Source organism: Pristiophorus japonicus, chromosome 14 (genome assembly GCF_044704955.1).
Source record: "Pristiophorus japonicus isolate sPriJap1 chromosome 14, sPriJap1.hap1, whole genome shotgun sequence".
In the NCBI taxonomy this organism is placed as follows: Eukaryota; Metazoa; Chordata; class Chondrichthyes; family Pristiophoridae; genus Pristiophorus; species Pristiophorus japonicus.
Window position 1 is genome coordinate 123,202,100 of NC_091990.1, and position 22,680 is coordinate 123,224,779.

The following is a 22,680-nucleotide window of genomic DNA, read 5'->3' on the forward strand; positions in this document are numbered from 1 at the left end:
TTCCGAGTCAGAAGGAAGTTCTTCCTCCTGTCTCGCTGGTTGGTGGTACGGTGCAGTGCTGTATCCCGAAACTATCGCGTGCCGCAAGGCATCGACAGAGACGGTTGTTCGCCCCATTGCCGCGGCATTAGTGGGCACCCATGCCCTCCGTTATTCTCGCAGACAGTGTGGCAATATTGCCGGTCAACCCACCAAGCACCTGGAGGAGCTCTCGACCTATGTCGACGCTTGCCCTTGATTGTGACACCATGTCCTCATTGATATCTGCCCGTCGCAGTGCGTGCCTACCTCGCCGACTCAACCTCCACGGGGTCGACGTGGGCGCTGGACGACTTGAAGTGGCCTGCTGCAAGCCGCTTGGCCCCGCTACTTCATCTGTTGAGGATGACATGGCTGCAGGTACCACGGATGACACATCAGGCTCGGATTTGTTGTCCTCCTCTTCACTTTGCTGTTCGTCACCCGTGGTGATCATGACCTGCAGCGGTACTGGTGTTAATGCAGGGGCCTCCTGTTTCACCTGAGGAGCTGGAAAACATAATTGAGGTTAGTAGAAGAGAAGGGGAGGCATGAGGATGCTTGTGCTGCGCAGGCATATGCACGACGAGCAACACTACCAATAAATGTAAACAAGAGACGTTACATTTGATTAACATGAGAGTATAGAAGAGTACATTCATATATTATAATCAATTGCCATTAAATTACTTTAAATTACCACTGCTTTACACATTACTCACATGGCGCAACAACGGGATCTGCACCACCACGAGTGGCAGAACGATTATGGGTGCCCACTAATGCTGCAGCATGTTCCTCCAAATTGACTAAAGGGTGTAGCTCAGCAGGCCCTCCTCCGGTCTGCCTTTGCTCTGCATTATTATTAGATATCTTCCTCTGCAAATGTGACAAGAGCATGGCATAAGCTAATTGACTAGATACCATTACGGAAGCACAACAGATATTGTAATCCACAATTAGTCATCCCACAGGCTATTCATCGTTAACGTTAATGTTATATGCCAATACGGTTTGTATCCAATGGTTGCATGGTTATAACATCTACGTTCAGAGAAAATATTTAATAAGATCGTGTTTATGAACTAATGCTTGACACCAAGCATCTTGCGTACAATCTCCAGGAAAAGCCCCATCCACGGGCCGTGCTATTCGGCGCCTGAGGGGAGGTAGTTGGTTTATTTGAATCAATGGAGGTCCCCCAGGGGGGCAAATCAGGACCACTGATGAGCTCGGCAATGACAGGACTGTAATGGGAGGAGGCATCATGTCCATGGGCTGTGCTCTGAGACCTCCGTGTGGCTGGAGCTAAGTGTTCCAGGGCAGACAATGAGCCAGGGCAGCTCTCCCCCAATCCAGGCTGAGTCACTGTGTGAGTGACAGCAGTCGGAGAGACTCACACAATCTGGGTAAAGCTTACCAGACCCCTTGGTGCTCAGTCGTGCCCCATCCACTAACGTAACCAAAAAGGAGACGGTGCCCAAGTTAAAGAGTTGCTCACAGCCCACAAAATTTCTCCTTTTAAACTAAAATGGTAGAAATGTCGAATGTTTGCAGTCTGTCTGTTTACAGTCATTCCTTTGGCCACAATTTTCGATCAAAGCCTTTAAATAATAATAATTAATACTGTTGATTAAATGTAAGGCATCTCAGAAAAATTAGACTTCAAGGACGCAGGTTCCGACCCCAGTCCAAATCTGAGCAGGAAAGCTACCCAAGATTACCCAGCTTAATTACAATCCAGCAGATTTACATTCTAATTAATGAGTCAGTGCATCATTACAATTTAAAATGTAATAATTGAATACTTACTCTTGCCGATGCAACATGACTGTTCCATCGCTTGCAGCACTGGTCTGCCTCATGCCTATCATGGGCCACCGATGATATCAGGATGGCGATATCACCCCATATTTTTTGATAAATACGATGGAGAGGTTTCCCACGTCCACCCCGGGTTAATTGGCCCCACCGATTTTCCACTTCATGAACTAACACCTCATTAGTCTCATCAGAAAATGCTTTCGCCCTCCTTCTCCCTGAACGCTACTGCTGCATACTATCTCCAGATTCTTCATTTGACATCTTGACCACTTCGCTTCTTTCCAAACCGTCCTTCTCCCTCTCTCCTTCTCTTTCAGTCTTCTGAGCATGTGCAGATGATCCCTGACCTCCCAATCGCAGGAAACATTCTTTGCTGAAAAAAAACCGCACATCCGCAGAACGGCCCTTGCTGTGGAGACCAGCCTTACATGACTGAATATATCACTAAGGCTCATTTCACATCGCCAAGGCTATCGCCCAAATTTTTAAAAAACTAGCGGTTTTTAAAATGGGCAATATCAGCGATCCTGAAAAATAAAAAAAGCACTAAGACCGGAAATATCATCTATTTTTGGGCGATAGTGATCATAGTGGAAAGTCTAGCCCTATATCTTTTGGAACTCTACAAAGTGAATGAAGAAATTCTTTCCCATCGGTTATTCTGATGAATTTATGTCCAGATGGAATGGCAGAAATGAAGGGAAAAAGGTATTTTTAAAATACTTAATGCAGTGTTTGGAATTATTACAAATTGCGTGGGTAAATAATTCAGTCAGGAAAAACTGAAGACCAAATTTAAAGAACAGATAATAACTGTTCCATGGAATAGCAATTCTTCATTTACCCCAGTTTCCTCGTGCCGGGCCAACCGCCGCTAGTCTTTTTTTAATTCATTCCTGGGATGTGGCATTGCAGGCAAGGCCAGCATTTATTGCCCATCCCTAATTGACCTTGAGAAGATGGTGGTGGTGAGCCATCTTCTTGAACTGTTGGGGTCCTTGTGCTGAAGGTACTCCCACAGTGCTGTTATGGAGGGAGTTCCAGGATTTTGACCCAGCAACGATGAAGGAACGGCGATATATTTCCCAAGTCGGGATGGTGTGTGACTTGGAGATATATTTCCCAAGTCGGGATGGTGTGTGACTTGGTGACACTGCAGCCACAGTGCGTCGGTGGTGGAGGGAGTGAATGTTGAAGGTGATGGATGGGGTGCCGATAAGCGGGCTGCTTTATCCTGGATGTTGTTGAGCTTTATGAATGTTGTTGGAGCTGCACTCATCCAGGCAATTGGAGAGTATGCTATCACACTTCTGACGTATGCTTTATAGATGGTGGAAAGACTTTAGGGAGTCAGAAGGCAAGTCACATATCACAGAATACCCAGCTTCTGACTTGCTGTTATAGCCACAGTATTTATGTGGCTGGTCCAGTTAAGTTTCTGGTAAATGGTGACCCCCAGGATGTTGATGGTGAGGGATTTGGCAATGGTAATTCTGTTAAATGTCAAGGGGACGTGATTAGACTCTCTCTGGTTGAAGATGGTCATTGCCTAGCACTTGTGTGGCGCTAATGTTACTTGCCATTTATCAGCCCAAGGTTGAATGTTGTCCAGGTCTTGCTGCATGCGGGCATGGACTGCTTCATTATCTGAGGAGTTATAAATGGAACTAAACACTGCAATCATCAGCAAACATCCTCACTTCTGAACTTATGATGGAGGGAAGGTCATTGATGAAGCAGTTGAAGATGGTTGGGCTTAGGACACTGCATTGAGGAACTCCTGCAGTGATGTCCTGGAGCTGGGATGATTGACCTCCAACCACCACAACCATCTTCCTTTGTGCTAGTTATGACTCCAGCCAGTGGAGTTCTCCCCCTGATGCCCATTGACTTCAATTTTACTTGGCTTCCTTGATGTCACACTTGGTCATCTATCCTAATATCTCCTTATGTGAATCGGGGTTAAACTTTCTTATATCTCCTTATGTGGTCAGGTAACACTCCTGTGAAGCGCTTTAGGACATTTAACTACATTAAAAGGCGCTATATAAATGAAAGTTGTGCTGAACATGTCGACCTGAAATTAATAGAGTTTTGCTTATTAAGAGTTTATGAAGCAGCAAATTGATTCTATATACATATTGCATGATTCTCCCCATATTACTTGCACTTGACTTGACTTGACTTGCTGAATGTGTTTACATGCCCTGTTATAAGCTGTCATTCAAACTGTGGACTGAGCTGGCAGAGTTCCAAGCCGGCATCTCCCGGAGCTGGTTTTTCCAACAGTGTGGATGCAGCAACGAGCCTTCAATTTGTTTGACATGTTGGAAGAGGAGAAGGAGCAGGAGACAAGGATCAATCCTGTGATCAGTACATGTGCAGAGCTCAGCATACTGGTGCTGCATACACAATCGAGACCAGGTCTCCCATGCTACCGTCATCGCTGCTTGTGATTGGCTGAAACTCTACTTCATTGGCACCGGTGATTGTACAGACGGTGTGAATATCTCCCCCAGTTTCTGCATCAACCTCCCAACCTATGATCTACATTGCGCATTGGATGGACGTGCGTTAAGCCTAGAAATTACTGTTGGGCGATATTCACGACGGATAATGTTCGAGCGACATTCCTCTTTCTGCTATTTTAGCGGAGGGCATTTCTATTTATCGCTAATGGGTTAACATCTGTGCTAAAATAGTGCAGAGAGGAATGTTGGATGGCTGCGTTAAGTGCTCGTCCGCATTCGAGTAATTTTCAAGGCAGTTTGCAGTGACGACCTAAGTCTGCAGTATAGTTTTTAGAGCCTTATTCACAGTCATCATCATCATAGGCGGTCCCTCGTATCGAGGATGACTTGCTTGCACGCCAAAAAGGGATGAGTTCACAGGTGTTTCAATAAAGGACCTACTATTCCAGGTCCCGAACTACATCCTGAAGGGTGGAAGACGCCTGTGCATGGATTTTTTTAACGTGTGGTGGCCGTTGCACACCAGCCACCACATGGGCTTGACAGAGCTAGGCCTTGGTCCAGTGGCAAGGATTACCCCAAGACAACTGGAGACTTGCTCTGCTGCACGGACCTAGTGCGCACACATATCGCAGTGTGGGCTGGCCCGTGCTGCCCCTGAGCCCAAACTCACGCCTCTCCTGGGCTTCGGTCACTTCCCTCTACAAACTCTTGTCGTTCCTTCGCTCGTCCTGCTGTGCCTGCCCGCATTGCAATCAACGACCTGACTTCGCAGCCATCGTCCTCCTGCAGCAGCACGCACTGCTCTCTGAAGTGGTATGCCACCGCAGTATAATAGGATTGGAAGTACGATGGCAGCAGTACGCCTAATTGCTGTCTGAGTGAATGTTATTTTCGATTCTATATATGTGCAAAGACAATAAGGGCCATTTTCACTCTCGTGGCTTGGGCAGCAACTTGTCCGAGCAGATCAGCCACTCGTTATAGATCCCCGCCATTGAAATTGATGGAACTCGGGCGGGTGATCAGCTCTGCCAGTTTACTGCCCAAGCAGCAAAGGTGAAAATGACTCTCAATTAGTCTCTCCAAACACAAACATTGGGGATGAAATTGCCCCTTTATTTAGCTCCGTCAGTGGCTCTGGACACACTTCGCCTGGGAGAGGAGGGCATTACCGCCTCCTGGGAAATTGCCCAGGAGATTTCAGAGTCGATGAAGTGGCAGCGCCACACCTGGCGGTTAGTGCCATGCACGGCGACCCCTCACCACCTGCGCCAATCCCTTAACGCCCTGCGAGGGAAATTGGGCCATGAGGCTGGCGTGAGCAAATGTCAACACCAGCTTCACGGACGGACATCCTATCTCGGGGCAGTGCTTAAAGGGGAGGGCACCTGCGCCCCAGGCCGCCATCTTTTTTTGTCAGCCGACTCTCGGGTCAGCTCAATGATGGTGGCCCTAACATGGACCAGGCCGCCAAGGTGAAGCCAGGCACTCCATCTTGGGTGCAGGGCTTCTGGCCCAGTCGCATGCTGCCTTGGTGGCCCAGTGGCGACTATCAGAGGCCTAGCACAGTGCGCAGTGGCCCTCCTTTTTAATCTTCCCGGTAGTGCCTCAGTTACCGCCCAAAACGGAAGTGGAGCATGAGAGATTGAAGGGTGGCCAGGGCAATTCTGCGGCATGGGCAGGACGTCCGCACCAGGCGCTAAATGTCCAAACCCCAGAAGGATACCGCCCCCAATCAGGGCGCAGGGCATTTTTTGTCCCCCATTGTACTTAACTGGACCAGCCATATAAATACTGTGGTAACAAGAGCGGGTCAGTGGCTTGGTATTCTGCGGCGAGTGACTTGCCTCCTGACTCCCCAAAACCTTTCCACCAACTACAAGGCAGAAGTGAGGAATGTGATGGAATACTTTCCACTTGCCTGGATGAGTACAGCTTCAACAACACTCAAGCAGCTCGACACCATCCAGGACAAAGCTGCCCGCTTGATTGGCACCCCATCCACCACCTTAAACATTCGCTCCCTCCATCACCGACGCACTGTGGCTGCTGTGTGAACCATCTACATGATGCATTAAAGCAATTCGCCAGGGCTTCTTCGGCAGCACCTCCCAAACCCGTGACCTCTACCACCTAGAAGGTCCAGGGCAGCAGGTGCATGGGAAGTTCCCCTCCAAGTTACACACCATCCTGACTTGGAGATATATCGCTGTTCCTTCATCGTCGCTGGTTCAAAATCCCAGTACCTTCACCACACCGACTGCAGCGGTTCAAGAAGGCAGCTCACCACCACCACCTTCTCATGGGCAATTAGGGATGGGCAATAAGTGCTGGCCTTGCCATCGAAGCCCACATCCCAGGAACGAATAAAAAAATATCGCTGTACTTTCATCGTTATTCTGGGTGAATGTGGGTTAACTCTACTCTACATCCCACTAGTCAAAGAAACACGCATAGCATCTGCAACTTGCTTTGATACCCAAATATGGCTGGCTCAGGTGATTCACATTAATTCCCACTGCGCCTTTTCCTCGGATCGGTTCACATTCTTCCATGTGTGACAGGTGATGAACATCGCATTCACTGCCTTGAGAGATTCCCCTCCATGCTGCTACACCCTCTCGTTATCGGTGGTTTGTCTCCCCTGCCCCCTTGCCCCTAAACAAAATGGCACTTTCCCAGGCTCTTAGGCTACATCTTCTCTTCTTAGGTGGTCCCTTGCATTGAGAATGACTTGCTTCCACACGAAAAAGGGATGAGTTCACAGGTGTTTCGATGGGGACCTGATATTCCAGGCCGCGAACTACTTATTGAAGGGTGGAAGATGCCTGTGCATGGACTTTTTTAATGTGTGGTGGCTGTTACACACCAGCCACCACACGGGCTTGACAGAGCTAGGTCTTGGTCCAGTGGCAAGGATTAACCAGGACGACTGGAGACCAGCTCTGCTGCACGGACCTAGTGCGCATACATATCGCAGTTAGGCTACATAGGATATACCGCACAGAAACAGGCCATTCCGCCCAACCAGTCCATGCTGGCATTTATGCTCCACTTGAGCCTTCTCCTGTCTTTCCTCATCTATATCTATCAGCATAACCCTCTATTCCCCACTCCCTCATTTGCTTTTCTAGCCTCCCCAGCCTCCCCTGAAATACCTCTATATTGTAAGTCTCAATCATTTCCTATGGTAGCAAGTTCCACATTCTCACCACTCTCTGGGTAAAGAGGATTCTTCTGAATTTCCTATTGGATTTCTTGGTGACTATCTTGTATTGATGGCCTCTAGTTATGCTCTTCCCCACAAATGGAAACACTCTCTCTGTTTCTACTCGAACAACATCATTCATAATTTCAAGAGAAAAGAGCCCCAGCCTGTTCATCCTTTCCTGATAGGTACACCCTCACAGTTCTGGTATCATCCTTTTGAACCCTCTCCTGTGCTTCTGTTTATAATATGGCGACCAGAACTGTACACAATACTCCAAATGTGGTCGAACCAAAGTTCGATACAAGTTTAGCGTAACTTCATTACTTTTCAATTCTATACCTCTCGAAATAAACCCTAGTGCTTGGTTTGCCTGTTTTATGGCCTTGTTGACCTGTGTCGCTACTTTTAGTGATTTATGTATTTGTACTCTGATCCCTTTGTTCCTCTTCCCCACCCAGACTCTCACCCTCCAAGTAATAAGTGACCTCCCTATTCTTTCTACCAAAATGTAACACCTCACATTTATCTGTGTTGAAATTAATTTGCTAATAATATGCCCATTCTTCAAGATTATTAATGTCTTCCTGTAATTTGTTGCAATCCTCCTCAGGGGACTATCCCCCCCCCCCCGCCCCTCACCATTTGGAATCATCTGCAAATTTAGGAATTGTGTTTTTGATTCTAAATCGTTAATCTAAATTGTGAACAAGTGGTCCCAGCACTGATCTTGTGGAGCACCACTTCCCACCTTCTGCCACTCAGAATAGTCCCCTTTACCCCTACTCTCTGCTGGGTACAGTAATCTCAGTAAACAAGCTGTGGTTCCATGACTGAGCCCTCGAGTGATTGAGTGACTGGCGGCATTCCCTGTGAGTATTAACAGGGAATTAATTGTGTATTAATTCCAGGATACCTGATCACAGAAATTGTACAGGGAAAAAAAATGATGCTTCCCCAGACATCATCGGGGGCGTGGGGGGGAGGGGGAGGTGGGGGGGGAGAATCGTCAATGACACATAGTCAGGTGCTAAGAATAAATTTTCCCCTAAAGTGACAGGTTTGTTTTCCATTCTGACAGTGGCCCCCTCCAAAAAGACAACTTGTCTTTACTGTTTTCAGGCCTGGCCTGAGCTGCTGACTATTTTTAGCACCTCCTGTTTGTATTTTACATTTCCAGTATTTTCAGTTTTGGATTGTGTAATTTCATTATAACTTTATTTCAAGAAGCAAATTGCTGCCCTGTGATGATTTTGGATCGATTTTTCCCTGTAAAATGAGATCAGGTCTAAAAAGAAGTTCTAAGTTGATCCGATTTGGATTTATCGAAATCTCTCCTGACCAGATCAGCTTTGACTTTGGATGACACACACTGGCTGGTTCCTGTAAGTACAACTTGACTCACAAAAGAAAGTAATTGTCACTGTACAAGGAATAAAAATTCTCCAATATCAGAATTTAAATAACAATGTTCCCCGAACCTACATTTATTTTACAGTGTATCACTCCACATACAGTCAGTCATTGAAATTTATGGCACGGAAGGAGGCCATTCAGCCCATTGTGGCCGTACCCAGCTGAATCCCACTTTCCATCTCTTGGTCCATAGCCCTGTAGGTTACGGCACTTCAAGTGCACATCCAAGTACTTTTAAAATGCGATGAGGGTTTCTGCCTCTACCTCCCTTTCAGGCAGTGAGTTCCCAACCCCCACCACCCTCTGGGTGAAAATACTTCTCCTCAAGTCCCCTCTAATCCTTCTATCAATTACTTTAAATCTATGCCCCCTGGTTGTTGACCCCTCTGCTAAGGGAAACAGATCCTTCCTATCCACTCTATCAGGCCCCTCATAATTTTATACACCTCAATCAGGTCACCCTCCTCTAATCCAAAGAAAACACACACACTGTTCACATTTAAACTAGGAGGAATTATTCCACTTCTGGTGAGATATAGGTGTTATTTTTTGTGGATCTTATGAGATGAATTGCATAGAATATACAGCACAGAAATTGGCCTTTTGACCCAACTAGACACTGCTGGTGTTTATACTCCACACAAGTCTCCTCCCATTCCATCTCCCTCGTCTCAGCTTTCAGCATGTCTCTCTATTCCCTTTTCTCTCATGTTCTGTCCAGTTTCCTTTTGAAAGCATCCAAGCTGTTTGCCTTACCACTTCTTGTGGTAGTGAGTTCCACATTCTCACCACTCTGAGTAAAGACATTTCTCCTTATTTCCCCATCGGATTTATTGGTAACTACCTTGTATTTATGACCCCTAGTTTTAGATTCACCCACAAATGGAAATATTCTCTTTCATCTAAACTATCCAACCTATTCAGCCAGTGTGTCAGTTCAATGGGTAGCACCCTCGCCTCTGAGTCAGAAGGTTATGGGTCCAAATCCCACTCCAGAGACTTGAGCGCTGACACTCCAGTGCAGTGCTGAGGGAGCGCTGCATTGTCGGAGGTGCTGTCTTTCAGATGAGACGTTAAACCATTAAAAGTATGCTTTCTCAGCAAAAGAGTAAAAGATCCCATAGCAATATTTCGAATCACAGCCACTAACACTGACACAGGTACGTCTGAAGAAATCCCAGGTACAAAGCTAGAGGGCCTTATGCTCTCTGTGCAGCTGCCCAGTTAGCTGAGTGGCTACCCACAACTTCTCCTTACTCAGCGAGGGCAGTGCTTGTGCCCATGGCACCTAAAGAAAGGGCACAAAAGAAGTACCAGTCGTAAAAGTGGAAAATGCACCAGGATAACCCTTTTAACATGAGATACACAAAGACCCGGATTTGAGCAGCCCAATTCGTGGTCCTTAAAGGGCCGCTACGAAAATGGCCAGGAGACGTTTCTCGACTATATTTTTGTCGCCCTGGCTGTTTCCCTCTGCAGTTTCCTCAGGGCGTGCAGCTCACTGGCTCGGGGGCTCTCGCCTCTCCCAGTTGACGGAGGGGGGGGAGGGGGAGGGGGAGGGGGGGGGTGCTTGGCAGGCTGAAACAGCCCAGTGGTTGGCCACACTGTCTTCTGCTTTGGTACAGTGGGTTACATCAGTGTCAGCTGTGGCTCAGTGGGTAGCACACTCACCTGAGTCAGAAGGTTGTGGGTTCAAGTCCCACTCCAGAGACGTGTGCATATAATCTAGCTGATGCTCCAATGCAGTGCTGAAGGAGCGCCGCACTATCGAAAATGCCATTTTTTGAATGAGATGATACACCGAGGCCCCGTCTGCTCTCTTAGGTGGACGTAAAAGATCCCATGGCACTATTTTGAAGAAGAGCGGGTGAGTTATCCCCGATGTCCTGGCCAATATATATCCCTCAATCATCATAACTAAAACAGATGATCAGGTCATTATCACATTGCTGTTTATGGGCGCTTATGAAAATTAGCTGCTATGTTTCTTACATTGCAACAGTGACTACACTTAGGACCTTTCAATGAAGTACTTTTTGTGATCATGATAGATGTTATATAAATACAAATCATTCTTTCTTGAAATGATGGTGTGATAATACCAACCAGTCCACTATGACTGCTCCTATAAGTAAAAAAAAATAACCAGACCATTTCATTATCTATATTACATGAAAAATCTGACATCTACACAAACTTTCTGCCTACAAATCCTTACTTCCTGTTAAACTACTTATGTCAACTGTTTTTCAATTATAAAGTCCTATGTCTACTGTTGTATATCGATAAAGCATGCACTCCCGTGTTCCGCCACCAGGGAGCTCATCCCCTGAAGTCCCAAGGGATCCCAGCATCCCTCGGGAGCACTGTATATAAGCCGGCCCCTAAGGCCAGTTCCTCACTCTGGAGTGTCTTATTAAAGACTGAGGTCACTTACTTTAACCTCACTGTGTGCAGCCTCATCTGTGTTAGGAACACAATATCCACATTTTTAACAGTGCCTGTGTATATAAACTTGTCACACTGTAATTACACCCTCCCACCAGTGTAGTGCTTCAGTTGTAAGCGGTTTCCCTTAGGTGTTTTTGACGCACCCCACTTTACAATAGTTCTAGAGCTGGGAGCGATTACTGTACTGAACAGATGAATGAGTCAGGGACGAATACTTTGGTCTCAGCCGGCAATGCTTTCATTAAAGCTAAAGCACACCCCTGCACCCAGTAAAACAAACAAATACAGTACATCACAGTCTGACCCATCTAAACAAGCCCGTATCGCGAAGTACCCAAGTCTAAAACCTCCCCTGAAAACCCCTAAGATTTGGTTGGGAGAACACACGATATCCCCTCATACCGTGGCTGTGATCTTAAAATGATGCGTGTGCAGAGCTGAAGCTCACCGATTGGTTGGCTTATTCGCTGCTTCTCCTGATGAAAACGTGTCTCTTCTGGTTTCTTCTCTCCGTCCCACACGGAGGGTTTGATTCTTGTAGAGGTAAAGCAGCGAGAACAAGAGACCAAGCTGTGGCCACATGGCCTCTTTTATACCCCAGTTTGTTTGCCTTTTCAGGCCGAATAAAGTTTGTTGTTGTTTCGAGGCTTCCTGTGGGTGTGTCATCATCTGGCCCAATAAAGTTTTTTCCTTTTGTTTTGAGGCTTCCTGTTTTGAGTCCATTGATGAGTTTTCACTTCCGACCGGTTTGGGCTTAATGGCTTTCTATTGTTCTGGTATCTCATCCAGGTAATGGCTCGATCACTGATCAGATCATCTGATCTACCTTAGCCGAGTTCACATTGCTTAACAATGGACCCTCCGTTTGCCCATCACTTGTGATGAATTGCCTTAACTTGGCCATTGTCTTCCCAGACCCCCTGCCCATCAGGTGTGGATTTCAAGCACACCATGGAAAAATATGTGGGCCCCTCCCACAAACAGCTTCCAGCTTTTTCCACAGTGAGAAAAATATGTCCAAAAATCCTTGAGGATTAAAACGCAATGTCCAGATAATCCACAAATCCTTGGGGAGCCGATGCTTACAGTTTTGGGTTGCGGAGCCCAGCAGGCTGTACTGCAGATTTCCCTGCTTTGTAGATTGCCTTAATCTTTCGCTATTTGACTGTAATATGAAATCAAAGTATTATATCAAAATTAGGCCAGAATGTGTGACTTTAAAATGGGGACTTAATTATGGGTCTCTATGCCCTGAGCCAATTATGCTTTAGCCTGTAACCCCGCTCAATGTCAAGACTATCCTTGGTCCTCGTAACCTGGAGGTCATTTTAACTTGTGCTGAATTATTCCAATAACATTATTTTAATGGAAGGGATTGTCGCATTGTGTATAACAAGCAGCTTCTGCCTATATTGTTTCTGTACCCCTCTGTGTACATAGCCATTGGGGAACTGGTGTGTGTGTCAGCTTGTGTATATAGAAAGGAGAATGGTGGGCCTTTCAATACATGTTTTCCCGCCTATAGATATATTACCAAAGCACTAGGCCTGGAAACTCGGTTGGAGGGTTTATAAGGCGCTAATGTTGGGCAGTCGCTAAATATAGCGTTGGTAAATGGTTTAGGGCAGCAGCCAAATAATTCAGTGGTTGTACCCTGACAATGCAGTGGGGTGCCAAGGGAAGCATTCCACACTTCTCTTAGGACGCTAGGCCGGGTGAGCAACTGAATATCCCGTGCTAAAGGGCCGGCTTCGTAGTGCCCTTTGAGAGGCTTCCCTGCAAAAAAATGATTCGGAACAAAAAATATTCCCTATACATTACTCACCCCTAATAAAGATAAATCGCAAAAAAAATCGATCACACTTACCTCATGCAGTCATTCCTTCCCTTAGCGCCCCGGAACAGCTCTGCATGGCAGCTTTCTCTGTGGCGGTGTCACTACGGTGCAGCGCAAACCAAACTTTGTAGCCGTGTCGATACCGGTGGGTGTTGCACACTGGCGCCACACTCCCTGGCGATACTCCTCAGCGCCACCGGCACACTGAATTTGCCGAGTGGCGCGAGTGCCAGCACTCACGGCTGCAAACCTCTTTGCGCCCGTGTAGCGACCCTCGTGACTGGCGCTCTCCAACCAGATTTCTACAGAAAATGCTGTAAATCTCAGCAGGTCAGGCAGCATCTGTGACGAGGAAGCAGAGTTAATGTTTCGGGTCGATGGGTCTTCGTCATCGACCTGAAACGTTAACTCTGTTTCTCTCTCCACAGATGCTGCCTGACCTGCTGAGATTTACAGCATTTTCTGTTTTTATTCCTGATTCCAGCATCTGCAGTATTTTGCTTTTGCAAATGAATTTCTAGCCCAACTATAATTTTTAAAAAGGAAGCAGAAGTAGGGCTGCACAAAGCATGCCAAATATTCTCATTTTTCTGCATAGTACAATAATGACGTCCAGTTGTGTGTAGTTTCAATTTATTAGCTTGCGAATGTCAGTAATTTACTGCCTCTTTGAGTTCGTACCAATGAATGTGATCACTTAATTAAGCAGCCATCTGTTTCAGCGGCTGGTGAAAGTCCCTGTGTGTACGAGACACTTTAATATGGGGTTCAGCACACTGCGGACCAGATGGTTAATGGTGCGATGATTTCATTTCCGCAGAAACGCCATTAACATTAGCGGCTCAGCTGGAGATCCCGGTGGAGGTGATCAAGGCCCTCAGGAATGGGGGCGCGCATCTGGATTTCCGAGCCAAGGACGGTGTGACACCGTTGCACAAAGCTGCCAAGGCCAAGAACCAAACTGCACTCATGGTAAGATCAGGGGCGTAGGAACAGGAGGAGGCCATTCAGCCCCTCGAGCCTGTTCTGCCATTCAATGGAATCTCGGCTGTTCTGTATTCCAACTTCATCCCACACGCTTTGGCTCCATATCCCTTAACGCCCGTGGCTATCGATCTCAGATTTAAAATGATTCATTGAGCTAACATCTACTGCTTTTTTGGAGAGAGTTCCACACTTCTACCGCTCTTATCGTTTTGAACGATAAGGGAGTCAAGGGTTATGAGGAGCGGGCAGAGAAGTGGAGTTGAGGCCAAGATCAGATCAGCCATAATCTTATTGAATGGTGGAGCAGGCTCAAGGGGCCAAATTGCCTACTCCTATTTCTTATGTTCTTATGTTTATGTGAAGAAGTGTTTGCTAAGTTTTCTTCTGAATGGCCTGGTTCCGATTTTAAGGTTATGTCCCCTTGCCCTACATTCCCCCACCAGCAGAAAAAGTTATTCCCTCTCTCTATCCTATCGATTCCTTTCAAAATCCTATAAACATCAGTCAAAGCACGGGTGGGGATAGCAGAAGCTCTGACCACAATCTTGGACATGGAGTGGTGCCAGAGGACTGGAGGATTACAAATGTTACACCTCTTTTCAAAAAAGGGAGAGGGAAAAATCTGCTAACTACAGGCCAATCGATCTAATGTCAGTAGTGGGAAAACTACTGGAGACCTTTTCGAGGATAAAATTCATTCTCACTTGGAGAAGCGTGGGTTAATAAGGGACAGATAGCACGGATTTGTTAAAGGTAAATCGTGCCTGACTAACCAGATGAAGTATCAGAGAGGGTTGATGAAGGTGGTGCAGTAGATGTTATGGACTTTCAAAAGGCATTTGATAACATATCACATAACAGATTATTTGGTAAATAGAAGCGCATGGGATTAAAGGGTCAGTGGTAACTTGGGTGCATAAATGGCTGAGGGATAGGAGGCAGAGAATAGTGGTGAATGGATGTTTTTCTAACCGGAGAGAAGTATGCAGTGGGGTCACACAGGGGTCAGTATTAGAACCATTGCGTTTCTTGTATATATCAATGACCTGGACTTCAGTACAAGGAGTACAATTTTGAAGTTTGCGGATGATACAAACTTTGGCAACAAAGTAAATAGTAACGAGGATCGGAGCAGACTTCAGGAGGAGTTAACCAGACCAGTGAAATGGGCAGACATGTGGCAGATGCAATTTAATGTGGATAACAACAACAACTTACATTTATACAGATCCTTTAATATCGTTAAACATCTGAAGTTGCTTCACAAGAGCTTTACCAAACACACTTTGACACCGAATCACATAGGAGATATTTGGATAGATGACCAAAAGCTTGGTCAAAAAGGTACATTTTAAGGTCAGAAAGGTAGATTTTAAGGAGTATATTAAAGGAGGAGGTAGCGAGACCGAGAGGTTTAGGGAGGGAATTCCAGAGCTTAGGACCTGGGCAACTGAAGGCACGGCCGCCAATGGTGGAACGATTAAAATTGGGGATGCACAAGAGGCCAAAATTGGAGGAACACAGGGATCTCAGGCTGGAGGAGGTTACAGAGATAGGGAGGGGCAAGTCCATGGAGGGATTTGAAAGCAAGGATGAGAATTTTAAAATTGCGGTGTTGCCGGACCTTGTAGCCAATGTAGGTCAGCGAGCACGGATGATGGGCGAAAGGGACTTGCTGCGAGTTAGGACACGGGGCAGCAGAGGTTTGGATGATGTAGGAGGCATTGGAATAGTCAAGTCTGGAGATAATAAAGGCATCAATGAGTGTTTCAGCAGCAGAGGGGTGGAGTCAGGCAATGTTACGGACATGGAAGTAGACCATCTTGGTGGTGTAACGGATATGGGGTCAGAAGCTCATCTCGGGGTCAAATACAGATTGCGAATAGCCTGATTCAGCCCGAGACAGTTGTCAGAGAGAGGCACGGAGTCGGTGGCTCGGGATCAGAGTTTGTGGTGGGGTTCGAAGATAATGTCTTTGGTCTTCTCAATTTTTAGTTGGAGGAAATTTCTACTCATCCAGTACTGGATGTCAGACAAGCAGTGTGACAAATCAGAGACCATGGAAGGATCAAGCGAGGTGGTGGTGAGGGAGTGTGAAGTGGTGCACTTTGGAAAGAATAACATGGAGATGTAAATGATATTGTTTTGAGAGGGTGCAAGAGCAGTGGGACCTGGGGCTGTATATTCAGAAATCTTTAAAGGTGGCAGGTCCCGCTGAGAAGGCAGTTAAGAAAGCATATGGGGTACTTGGCTTTGTTAATAGGGACATTGAATACAAAAACAAGTAAGTTATGCTAAACCTTTCCAAATCAATGGTTAGGCTTCAGCTGGTATTGTGTACAATGCAGGGCACCACACTTTAGGAAGGATGTCAAGGTCTTGGAGAGGGTATGGAGGAGATTTACCAGGATGCTACCAGGGATGAGGGACTTCAGTTATGTGGAGAGATTGGAGAGCTGGGATTGTTCTCCCTAGAGCAGAGAAGGTTAAGGAGAGACCTAATAGAGATTTTGGTAGAGCAAGTAGGGAGAAACTATTTCACCTGGCAAGTGGGTCGATAACCAGAGCTCATAGATTTAAAATAATTGGCAAAACAACTAACGGGAAGATTAGGAGAATTCTTGTCACACACAGGGCTGTGAAGATCTGGAATGCACTACCTGAAAGTCTGGTGGAAGCAGATTCCATAGGAGCTTTAAGGGAGTGAAGGGTTATGGGGAGCAGGGAAGTGGAGCTGAACCCAAGATCAGATCAGCCATCATCTTATTGAATGGCGGAGCAGACTCAAGGGGCCAAATGGCCGACTCCTGCTCCTATTTCTTATGTTCTTTCTAAAGTCAATTGGACATATACTTGAAGAGGACTAATTTGCAGGGCTATGGGAAAAAAAACTGGGCCTGCACTGAATTTTCAAAGAGCCAGCACAAGCACAACAGGCCAAATGGCCTTCTTTTTGATTGTTCCTTGTCCTTTTCCATAACTATTCTAAACCTGTTCCACAAATGGTCACCCACTGAAACATGCTCACTTCATTCCACAGAATTAGTTCCAGCACTGCTTCCTTCCTCGTTGGGCGGGAAAAACACTGATCAAGAAAGTTCTCTTCTACACATTTCAAGAATTCCTCCCCATCTTTGCCCTTTACACTGTTACTATTCTAGTTTATATTAGGATAATTGAACTCTCGCATTATTACTACTTTATAATTCTTGCATCTTTCTGTAACTTTGATATTGAAGTTTAAAGTTCATCGCTTCAGATCTCGCTTAACTTCTGTTTCATTTCCCTCCATGGCCTCACCCCCTTCCTATCTCTGTAATCTCCTCCAGCCCCACAACCCCCCGAGATGTCTGAGCTCCTCTAATTCTGCCCTCTTGAACATCCCTGATTGTGATATCTTCACAAAGCACAGCACACACAGCTCCTAACATGGTAGGCAGCTGTCTCGGAAGTCTCCGGAAATCTGCCTGGTTCTGTTTATTATTAACCCTGCACTTGCAGTACACAATACGCCCACATCCACAGTGTGGAGCTACAACATTACAAGCTTACAGACATTGCACTTCTCTCTCCTTCATGAAGAAGCCATCATAACAAACATCATACATAACTTTCATGTTTATACATAACACAGGATATAAACTTTTTTTTTTCATATTTACAAATTTAACTTTACCACTTGTTTTCTGTTTCGAAGAGGATACCTTTGCTCTCGTATAGAACCTTCCAAACATGGTGTCGATTTCACACTCATTCGAGGCTCATCCTGAGGAACATTTTCCTCCACGGAATTTCCTTGATTTTCATTTGAACTAACTCTAACTTCAGGCTCTTTGTTTTCCTGACTCGGACTCAGACTTTCATTCTGATTCTCTCCTAGATTTGTTTCCAGTACATTGGATTTAGGATTTGCTACTGGTGTATCAAAACTATCTGATGAGTCAGAAATAATTGAATCGTTCCCACCTTCAACTCCTTCCATGTCTGTAGGTAAAATATGATCAATATGAACAAACCTAACCTGTCCATTATCAAACATCTTTACCAAATATGTGCGAGGACCACATATCTTCACCACTCTTCCTGGTAACCACTTTAACCATTTATGGTGATGATTCTTCACTCTCACCTTCTGGTTTAATTTCACACTTCTCTCTTTTACTCTACCTTTATCATGATTCTCTTTCTGTCTTAATTGTGTCTCTTCTATGGACTGTGCCAAATTTGACTTTAACAACGAGAATCTGCTTCGTGGCTGTTGTTTGAGAAACAACTCTGCTGGTGTTCTACCAGTAGTTGTATGAGGAGTATTTTGATATGTAAACAAAAAATTAGCCAATTTGTGATCAAATGACAACTGTCGTTTCCTTGGATTTGGATCTAACATTTGTTTTATGAGGGCACGTTTTACAATTTGTACAGTGCGCTCTGCTGCACCATTCGAAGCAGGATGGTATGGTGGAACCTTGGTATGTTTCGCATCATTTTTGCTCGTGAATTGTGCAAATTCTTAAAGAAATTGTGGTCCATTATCCGAAACAATTTCTTCAGGGAGGCCAAATGAAGAAAATAATTTTAGTAAAATGTCCATTGTTTTACTTGTTGTTATTTTCCACATTGGAAACACCTCAACCCACTTCGAATGGCTATCAATCACAATGAACAATTGTTGTCCTTCTAACTTAGCAAAATCAATATGTAGCCTTTGCCACATCCTGGGAGGCCATTTCCATGGCTGTAATGGTACTGGTGGTGGTTGCTTGCTTACGGATTGACATGTCGTACACTGACTCACGATGTACTCTATATCTTTATCAAGACCTGGCCACCATAAATAACTGCGTGCGAAACTCTTGGTCAAGTACATTCCCAGGTGCTGGTCATGGAGGTCTCCTAATAATTTGGACCTGAATTTATTTGGCATAACCACTCTTGCACCCCACATGATACAATCTTTATCGACTGATAATTCATTCCTACGGATGAAGAATGGATGAATATCTTTGTCTGTTACCTGGTTTGGCCATCCATTTGCAATATACTCATACACCTTTGACATCACTGGGTCACATTTGGTTGCTCTACCAATCTCTTCAGCTGTGACTGGCAGCTCATCAATGTATGAAAAATAAAACACTTCTTCCCTATCGGGTGTAACTTGTGATGGGGAAGCCAATCTAGACATTGCATCAGCATTACTGTGATCAGCTGATCGTCTGTATTCAATATCATATGTATATGCTGACAAAATCAAAGCCCATCTCTGCATTCGGGCTGCAGCTAATGTTGGAACTGGGGACTTTGGATGGAGGATTGCTGTTAGGGGCTTATGGTCCGTAACGATGGTAAACTTACGACCATACAAGTATTTGTGAAACTTCTTGACCCCAAAAATTAATGCCAAAGCTTCCCTTTCAATTTGCGCATAATTACTCTCACTGGCACTGAGAGTGCGTGAAGCAAAAGCAATTGATCTCTCTTCCCCACTACTTAATACGTGAGAGATTACTGCCCCAACTCCATATGGAGAAGCATCACATGCTAGTTTAATCTCCTTAGATATGTCATAGTGAACGAACATGGTGCTCTCCACCAATTTGCTTTTGCACTCCTTGAATGCTGTATCGCATTCTTTTGACCACTTCCAATGGACATGTTTTTTTTTTAAAGTTCATTCAGTGGATGTAATACAGTAGCCAAATTTGGTAGGAACTTCCCATAATAGTTCAAAAGACCCAAGAATGAACAAAGTTCAGTGACATTCCTGGGAGTGGATGCATTTCTAATTGCATCTAATTTTTCCATGGTTGGATGTAAACCATCTTTGTCTACTCTGTATCCTAAGTACTCCACTGAGTTTTTAAATAACTCACACTTACGAGCAGACACTCGTACTCTGTGCTTCTCTAGCCGTTTGAGGACTTCATTCAATATGTTATTATGAATTTGGTGCTGAAATTAGTATGTCATCCAAATAACATACTACCCCTTCAATACCTTGCAAAATCTGGTTCATCACCCCTTGGAATATGGCAGGGGCGGAAGACACTCCAACGGTAGCCTATTAAATTGATATAGGCCGATATGAGTATTTATAGTCAAACATGACTTGGACTCCTCATCGAGTTCAAGCTGTAAGTAGGCATTCGTAAGATTCCGTTTTGAGAAGATTTGACCACCTGTCAGTGTTGTGAACAAATCTTGTATATTCGGCAATGTATTGGGGACATTTCCCTCTAGAACCTGGTTTACGGTTACTTTATAATCACTACACAATCTTACCTTACCATCAGACTTAGGTACAACAACAATGGGTGTAGCCCAATTACATCGATCTATCTTACAAATAATGTTCTCAGTCTCTTGTCTTTTGAGTTCTTGCTCAACTTTCTCTTTGAGTGCATATGGTATGGGACGTGGTTTGTAGTAAACCAATCTTGCGTCCTTCTGTACCCTGACACTCGCCTTGAAGCTTTGGATCGGACTGCCCGTTTTGCAGAACACCTTCGGATACTCTTTGATAACCTCATCCGTTGATGAAAATCTTGCTTCCACACAGAAAATCTTACTCCAATCCAGCTTCAGTGAGCTCAACCAATTTCTTCTGTGTAAGGCAGACTTGGCTCCTTTCACTACTATTCGAGGCAAGTTCTGAAATTGATCTTTATATTTCACCGGTACAGTGATACAACCTACCACAGGAATTTTCTCTCCCGAGTAGCCTCGCAGCTCTATCTTGGATTTCTCCAGTTGGAAATCAGGCAATTTGTTGAGGTACAGTGACTCCAGTACTACACTCACGGATGCACCCGTGTCGATTTCCATTGATATCTTGAATCCCGCAACATCTATGTGGATTTTGATGCTTTCCGAATCGCTGTCCGTTAACTTCATGCTCCTGATGATGTGTAACTCTAACATCTCCTCGTCCTGATGTTGTTCTTCCGTGCTATATAGTCTCTTGGGATTTCTACTCATAGCTTTGAAATCTGGATTCATAGCTTTAAAAACTGATTTACCCTTCAGTCGGCATGCCTTCGCAAGATGCCCAGTCTTTCTGCAGAAGTAGCACTCTGCCTTCACATATGGACAACTTTGAGCAATGTGTTGTCCCAGGCACCTATAGCACAACTTCGACGCTCTGTTAGAATTTGCAGTTTGAGACTTTCGGCCATGCCCGTCTTTTACTTTGAACCTGCAGGTGATTTACCTCGGTTGACTGACGACCGTAATCATTATTTAATTCTCGGGAATATTGTTCGGCCATGCCCATCGACCTCGCTGTCTGACAAGCAATCTCAAAAGTCAAGTCACCCGTCGCCAATAACTTCCTTCTGATCGCATCATTTTTCACCCCACAAACATAATGATACTGTAATGCTCGGTTTTGAAAGTTTCCAAAATTACAGTGCATCGATAGCTTTTTTAATGCTACGATGTAATCACTGATACATTTCATCAGCCTTTTGATTCCGAATCCCGAAACGATAGCTTTAAGCAATTTCTAACGGTTTGGGGTTATAGTGCTGCTCCAGCTTCGTTAAAATCTCTTTAAGCGTTGTGTCCTTTGGCTCGTCAGGCAAAGCAGATTTACAAGGGTTTCCTATAATGTCGGACCTGCCTCCGATAAGAAGATCGCTTTCTTACGATTCAACACAGCCCGGTTCTAGACTGCATTGTCTGGAACTTCGATTATGTTATTTGCAGTGAAATACATTTCCAGCTGATCCACATCCGCTTTAAAACTTTTCTGGTCGTGTCTATATTCTCCCAAATGTTCCAATACACCTGCCATTTTAATCTCTAGCTGTTCACACCATGTGCTGTATTTTACCTCGGATTTTTGTAGTTTTTTCCCAAAGACAGAAACTTCCAAAGACTCTCTGTCGGCTGGCTGAATCCTTCACCAACAAAATTTAAGCTTTAAATCATCCGAAAAATCCCATCTCAATCGCCAAATGTGATATATTTAGAGCACAGCACACACAGCTTCCTAACATGGCAGGCAGCTCTCTCGGAAGTCTCCGGAAATCTGCCTGGTTCTGTTTATTATTAACCCTGCACTTGCAATACACAATACGTCCACATCCACAGTGTGGAGCTACAATATTACAAGCTTACAGACATTACACTGATTATAATCACTCACTATCGGTGGCTGTGCCTTCTGTTGACTCGGCTCCAAGCTCTGGAACTGCCTGCCGAAACCTCTCAGCCTCTCTACCTCTCTTACCTCCTTCAAGACGCTCCTTAAAACCTACCTTTTTGAGCAAGGTTTTGGTCACCTGTGCTAATTTCTACTTATGTGGCGCGGTGTCAAATTTTTTATCTCATTATACTCCTGTGAAGCGCCTTGGGACGCCATATAAATACACATTATTGTTGATTTATATGTAGTTTCAGTCCCGGTCTTTAACCTTAAAGAAGGGGAGATGTAATGAGATTGGTAATTGTTGCTGGAGTTC

General features: G+C 45.0%; 1 protein-coding gene across 1 annotated transcript in view; it reads left to right on the forward strand.

Moving 5' to 3' along the window:
• LOC139280083 (SH3 and multiple ankyrin repeat domains protein 2-like) overlaps nt 1-22,680 on the forward strand; it is a 1,053,009-nt gene that overhangs the window by 26,757 nt on the left and 1,003,572 nt on the right. Inside the window, exon 5 of the mRNA XM_070899582.1 lies at nt 14,049-14,200. Coding sequence (XP_070755683.1) covers nt 14,049-14,200 — 152 coding nt within the window. The remainder of the gene's footprint in view (nt 1-14,048; nt 14,201-22,680) is intronic.